Genomic DNA, 7,545 nt, shown 5'->3' on the forward strand with positions numbered 1-7,545 from the left:
ATACCCCTCATGTAGTCATCAAAGTCACCCGCGCTATTCCCTAAATTAAGAAATTGGTTCCAAACCCGAACAGCAAAGGGCTGGTCCTGCTCAAACGCTTCTCATTTCGTAAAAGTGTTTTCCATGGATAAATTAGTCGGCTGGATAGATAGTGTTTCCTTTCATTACTGCTTACTAAAATCAGATGCTATGGACATTGTTCAATGCTTCCCCCCCTTCAGGAAACCATTGATGTCGCTCCATCCTTCCATCCGGTCAGCTCCATTTGTTCCTCAAGTAGTGTCACCCAGCACATATATATATATATATATATATATATATATATATATATATATATATATATATATATATATATAACAGCTCAGAAATGGAGAGCTGCCCCATTCTCTCTGCCCATACACTGTGTCCCTTTAATCATAGTTTTCATTTCAGTACATTGAAATTTCCCTTACCAAGGACAACGTCATAAATAAAGACAAAAAAGGGTTTTGCGGAGAAAATTTTTGTACCTGCTCGCTCCCTAACTTTTTGTGCATTAGGGGACCGGATAAAAAAGACGAGCTGGTCATCTGTGAAAATTTATAATCATTTATTATGTGGCAGCTGGCGAGGCGAAGTAAGTAAAAGCGTGAAGGCAGACATCCATAAAAGGGGACGTGAAGCCCCTAAATGAAAAGCAAAGTGAATTCCTGTGTCTTGTCACAGGTAATGAGGAGCAAGGGCCTTTCTTCTCCTCGGGAATACAATGCGTTCGCTCTCGCTCACAAATTTGAGCAGGATTTATCCGCGTTTGACACAGAATGGCACAGGGAACAGTGACCTCAACAAAAATACTAGGCTACAGTTCCTTTATTTGTGAAAATGCATTTTTTAGATTGTGTTATTGATTCCATCTGTATCTCCGAATGAGCATGTCCTGATTATTCGGATGAAATCACACTTCCCAATGCATTGCGTTCTCTGGGGTGCCGCGTGTTTTTTGGAACACAACATTCATAGTTCCGACTGCGTTCTGTTTTTAAACAACGGAATTGTTCCCTAATTAGTTTCGTTAGGAGATAATTTATGCTTTTTGTTTGATGTATAGCAATACAATCCCTTTGCATACATTTCCACCATTTTAGAGCTGAGTTCAAAAGAAATGCATTTATTTATTTCCCCCCAAAAAATACAATGCATTTAAATGTGCTCCATTTTTTCGTGTTTGTTTTTAGCTCAACATTAATGAATTAACTTCTTAAACAATTCGTCGTTATTGTTTTGGTGCCATTTTATTTTTAACTCAATTATATTCTAATTGATCATTTTTCATAATATGCAAGGGATGTTTTTCCCACTTTGTTCAGAACACAATGGATGATTAAACACAAATAAGGCCCGTGATCAAAAACATGATAATTCATTTGCAATACTAAATAGAAAATTGACAGTCTAATGCAAAACAATGGGATGTGTGCCGCATTGTCTTTTACCCCCCGCTATCGCTGGTTATTGATTCCTTAGAGGAGGCATAGGGTTATAAAGGGAATACTTTGGTTTAGAAAGTCTAAAAATGGATTTAACTTTTTAAGAATGTTAATTGAAGAAAACATAATTGACCAGCTCCACGCCTTTATTTATTTATTGGGACATTTATTAATAATAATATATTAAATATGTTAATATAGATAATACAAATAGTAATAATAATAACATAACTTTATGTTATAAAATATTATATTAAATAACAATTATTATTAAAATGAATGTTTAAATATTTATTTACCTGAATATATGTTTAAATGAATATTCAGTTAGATTATGAATAAATATTTAATTATCTAATTATTTATTTATTTTACCATAATTTATTATTAAGATAAATATTTATTTAAATAGATATTTATTTATGTATTTAAACATAAAAACATTTATTTAAATAATAAAAAATAATAAATAAAAGTATTAGATTCCACATGATTATAAAGGGAAGACTTTTAAATGATGTTCAGCTCCACACATTTATTTATTTACTGTAGCATATTATTATTATATTAATTTAAATGAATGTTTATTAGTATTAAATCATATATTAAATGTATTAATATAAATAATATAATTGTATATGATAGAATATTAAATAACTATTATTAAAATGAATGTTTAAATCAGGGATTTTCCTTGCTGAAAATGAGGTGGATTTCGTAAAAAATGTATCATGGCTGAAGAAAACACTTTTTACAAGCAGTAAAAGTACCTATTTCAGATATTCTAATAATAAGACACTTCGATTTTTGTTTTTAGAACACTATCATATACAGTGTTTCCCATAGGATTTTGTGAGACTTTGGTGGGTGGACTAGGGTGACCCATGTTAAACTACATGTTAAAGATAAATTGATTAATCTTGTGCACTTCAAGAGTTCAAAATTATGAGCATGTTCAGCGAGCAAATTGAACAAAGCAAAGGTCTGTGCATTGACTTGTACCTGAACTTTAAAAGTGACTCATGTGCGCTAGAAATGCAGCTCTAATATCATCTGAATCCACTGTTAAAACAACCCAAACCTGATTTTCTCTGATTTAGATATCCGCTTCTGGCCGCCACATTACAATTATTCAGATTCGCATGGTTAAGTGTGATGGTTTGGTAACACATTGCACTGAAATAGGCTGCTTTAAATGAACATTTATTTAAAAATAAAGGTGGTTCTTAAAGGGGCAAAATTACATTTTTTTTAATAGCCTAAACACAGGCTTTACTGCCTTCAACCTGTTTCATTACATCATCATGTTAGAAGATACTCTTTTGAGTATAATTTCTGTTAAGCTTGTGTATATTTTCAGTTAAAGCTGTTAAGTTATTAAGCAATAGCTCATGTAGGTTTTTTTCCTTTGTGTTTTGTATAATGACCACTAGGAGGCTTCGAGGCATGTTTTCCTTGATTGGATTTCCCTGAAGGTTGTTGAAAACTTAAGTAAAAGAGTGACACATGTTCATTGCGTTTTACCGTAAAATGATAGTTCCGTGTGTTTACTAAAATCAACACATTAACCCTCCCGCAATTAATTGGAAAGTTACTTTTTAATTCCTTGGCCCGCACGATCTGGTGATTCTCAGCATTATCTGCCGATTTATGTCTTAAAGTGTAATTTGCAAGTTAACCACCACAACCAATTAATGTGTAGATTAAAGTGCTCAATATGTAAATATTTAAAAATTTCTGTCTTAAAATGCGTTAAAATAACATTTATTAGGGTTTCTTCAAAGGTAGCATGTTTTTTACCGTACCTGGGTGATGACGTCATAAAAGGGAGTAGCAACCCATACTCTACTAGATTCCTTCTGTTTGTGGCTTGACTATGAACAATTTGGAACCATTTGTAATTGCAAGGCGGGACAAAGACTGAAGACATTATTTACTTACATGGTGTTAGTTGTCCTAATCAGAGCTGTAGAGATGCACACACTGCACAGGAACAATGGCGCTTTCGCTGGCATCTGCAGACACAACTCGATATTGCCTGTGCTAAATCACAACTAATTAGTGATGCTCATTGTCAGAAAGAAAAAAAGAGATCGATGTCCCTATCGCTGTGTTTGACAGGTGTTTGTGTGGGCTATGCCACCCAATGGACTCAGCAGTGGAGAGTATGTGCTGCCGTGAGGTGAAGGTGTTTTGGAGTTTAGTGGAAGCAGCTCGACCCGCGCCGCCACCGGTGTTCAGACGATTTGTGCTGCCTTGTCGAAAAATGCTACCCAAGCGCGAATCGATCACAGAGAATGTCGATTCATTCTCTATTGTTTCCATAATGGTGTAAATCTCACAATATTATGACATCGTTTTTCATTTAAAATTTGAATGGGGAGCATATTTTGATATTTTAAATGTACTAGCAATTATCACATTTGATATAACAAGTAAAAATGACATTATTGTATATTATATGAAATACAATTATAATAAAATTCGAAAGTTATGAGTACTGTATACTGTACTGTCTGTTTTTATTTTTAAAACGGTGTGAAAAGTAAAAATGATCATCAAATAATCCATTAATCTGACGTGCCTCACGCAGCATCCTGGTTTTGACGCATGCTGCCTGAACCCGTTTGTTTTGCGAATAGTTTACACTCATTTCAGCCAGAATCACGGTAATCTCATAGCCAGCACACATGAGTATGTTTACAATTGGGTTATTTCATTCATCAACACCATTTTTGCTTGCTGAGTTAGGTCTCCAGTATAACTGCTAGCTTACTCTGTGAGGCGTATATAGTCTGTACAATATCATACTAGTGACATTTATGTCAAAATAAACATGATTTTAATATGACAATGTCAGCTGTAGAATTTCATTTATATTTGCCATTTTGATTTTCATAGACTGGTATACAAAAACATATTTTATGGTAGATGTCACAGGTACTTTAACAGTAGTTGATGGCGTAGCATGGCCCGATGGGAGATCTGTGAAATGAAGAGGGCTGGCATCACAGGCAACACAGTGGACATCCTAAACAGACCTCCAAATCATGCTGTCAATGATGATGCATTATGATCCAGCTGTGGCAAATTGGACGTTCCAAACCCTTGCTTGATTGTTGTCACTCTATCACAGGTGTCAGATACGACAGATATTAAGCTCACAGAGCAAAATATGGCAATAATCTGTTACAGATATATTGAAATTAGTTTTTTTAGAAGGGGTGAATTCTGCTGGTAATGGCAAGACGTTGGGGTTAAGTTTCATCAGAATGAATTTAGACTGCATTTTTGAAGTTACAGTATTGTACAGTATTGCCAGAAAGCATCAGACTTTGGCATGCTTTTAGCATTTATATTACAAAGAACATTTTCAGTCATGATAGCAAAATTAAAGTAAAAAAAGCAGAGAAAAGTGTTGACCTTAAGTTAGTGCAACTTTTAATTTTCTTCCTTAGGATGTTCAATACTTACACCCATAGAAAATAAAGAAAATTTGATACTTTTTTTTCCCTCAAGGGCAGTTCTTGCATGCACTACATTTTCTGGTTTCAGAACATATAGACTTTTAGTTTGTTCAATCGTTCTCTTTCTTTTGCTCTCCAGACCTAAAGATGCACAACTCGTACTGAATAATCAAAAATGGCCATTTTTATGTCCCCTTCTGTACATCCAAGGGCAGCCCATTCATGCTTCTTTTAAATTGTTTTGTTAACTTGTATTGGTTTTTCTTTTCGCCTTTTATTTTGCTTTCTTCTACTAAGCCCTTTGCTTGGATGATTTGGAGTGAAGAATAGGGTTTCACAAAGCTTCAGTAACCTTGGGCCGAAAATTCTGAGCAGGGTTACGCATATCAGTCCCCAACATTTTTCATACTGTTCTTTTTTGTTAGAATAATTCCAGTAGCTCGAATAAAAAAAGAAAAGATTCCTAACAACTTCTTTCTTTTTTCTTTTGCAGGGTCTCTTCATCTTCCTGATATATGGAGTGTACAACACTGAGGTAAGTCCGCAGTGCATCTCAAGGCTGACTGAGTGAGTGAGAGAAATGACATGATGTTTCTGATGGGACCCCCACCCTGCCAAAGGAAGGTTAGGGGGGTGGCGGATTGAAAGCGAGACTCTTTTTTTTTTTTTTTTACATGAGCGTCCCACTGCCCTTCATGCTTGGGGTAACTTATATGCATCCAGTCCCACCATTAAACACTGACACCCGGAGTAAAGAGCCAGTCATCCCTCAACCACATTGGCCAATATTTCACTGCCTCTTTAAGTTTTTAAACTCATGGTCCTCCATTTAACATTCTGACATTAGAGCTCCTCCGGTTCAGACAGGATATGTATGCAGGACGGCGGGAAGATCGGAGGGAAATTTACCTGCAGAATTGCTATTACCATTTAGATGCTCTTCTGAAGAGTGGAGAACTAAACACAAGTGTTATGAATTGGGGATGAGGCGAATTCGTTCTAAATTGTCATCTTGAAATTCAAATGCACATGCGAACAAGGCATCTATCTATCTATCTATCTATCTATCTATCTATCTATCTATCTATCTATCTGTCTATCAGCTGTCTATCTATCAGCTGTCTATCTATCAGCTGTCTATCTATCGGTCTGTCTATCAGCTGTCTATCTATCTGTATATCTATCTATCTATCTATCTATATGTCTGTCTATCAGCTGTCTATCTATCTATCTATCTATCTATCTATCTATCTATCTATCTATCTATCTATCTATCTATCTATCTATCTATCTATATGTCTATCTATCTATCTATCTATCTTTCTTTCTGTCTGTCTATCAGCTATCTATCTATCAGCTGTCTATCTATCGGTCTGTCTGTCTGTCTATCAGCTGTCTATCTATCGGTGTGTCTATCAGCTGTCTATCTATCTATCTATCTATCTATCTATCTATCTATCTATCTATCTATCTATATGTCTGTCTATCAGCTGTCTATCTATCTATCTATCTATCTATCTATCTATCTATCTATCTATCTATCTATCTATCTATATGTCTGTCTATCTATCTATCTATCTATTTATCTATCTATCTATATGTCTGTCTATCAGCTGTGTATCTATATGTCTGTCTGTCTGTCTGTCTATCAGCTGTCTATCTACCGGTCTATCAGTCTATCTATATATATATATATATATGTCTGTCTATCAGCTGTCTATCTATCTATATGTCTATCAGCTGTCTATCTGTCAGCTGTCTATCTATCTATATGTCTATCAGCTGTCTATCTATCTATATGTCTATCAGCTGTCTATCTATCGGTCTGTCTGTCTGTCTATCAGCTGTCTGTCTGTCTATCAGCTGTCTATCTATCTATCTATATATATATATATATCTATATGTCTGTCTATCAGCTGTCTATCTATCTATATGTATATCTGTCTGTCTGTCTGTCTCTCTGTCCCTCTATCAGCTGTCTATCTATCGGTCTGTCTATCTATCTATCTATATGTCTATCTATCTATATGTCTGTCTATCAGCTGTCTATCTATCTATATGTCTATCTGTCTGTCTGTCTGTCTATCAGCTGTCTATCTATCTATCTGTCTGTCTGTCTGTCTGTCTATCTATCGGTCTGTCTGTCTGTCTATCAGCTCTCTATCTCTCTATCTATCTATCTGTCTATCTTTCAGCTGTATATATATATGTCTATCTATCTATCGATCTATTAGGGCTGGACAATAATTCAATATCTGATATATTTCAATAACGGTGATGTGATTTTTAAACACATTTTCGATATTTCAATATACATAACAGCATTTGTCACTGACTGATGTTAGGCGCGCAGCCGTCAGAACACAATTGGCTACTTTTGTGATGACGTACACCACAGCAAGTGCTCAGCAGTAGTAGGCTGATCTCCAACGCGGCAAGTTTTAGCTACAAAATGAGCGCCTCTGACCGCAATACAAATGTGACTGAACGAGCTTCGACAAGTGAGGAGAAAGCAGAAAAAATAGTTGATAATAGAGGAAAGACTATCTGAGATCTGATAAACCTCAGGTTTCAGCGTGCTGCAAAATGTGCCGTAGAGTGGTGCCGACTTG

The 7,545-nt window shown here is 35.3% G+C and overlaps 1 protein-coding gene across 2 annotated transcripts in view; it reads left to right on the top strand.

Annotated features, from left to right (window-relative positions):
* The window catches only part of LOC143736076 (adhesion G protein-coupled receptor D2), a 74,785-nt gene that overhangs the window by 25,804 nt on the left and 41,436 nt on the right, over positions 1–7,545 (top strand). For both annotated transcript variants that reach the window (XM_077226641.1, XM_077226642.1), the window contains exon 21: positions 5,427–5,468. In XM_077226641.1, the coding sequence (XP_077082756.1) occupies positions 5,427–5,468 (42 nt within the window). The remainder of the gene's footprint in view (positions 1–5,426; positions 5,469–7,545) is intronic.

This window comes from Siphateles boraxobius, unplaced genomic scaffold (genome assembly GCF_051911475.1).
Source record: "Siphateles boraxobius isolate OS27281-9 unplaced genomic scaffold, OSU_SipBor_1 13, whole genome shotgun sequence".
NCBI lineage: Eukaryota > Metazoa > Chordata > Actinopteri > Cypriniformes > Leuciscidae > Siphateles > Siphateles boraxobius.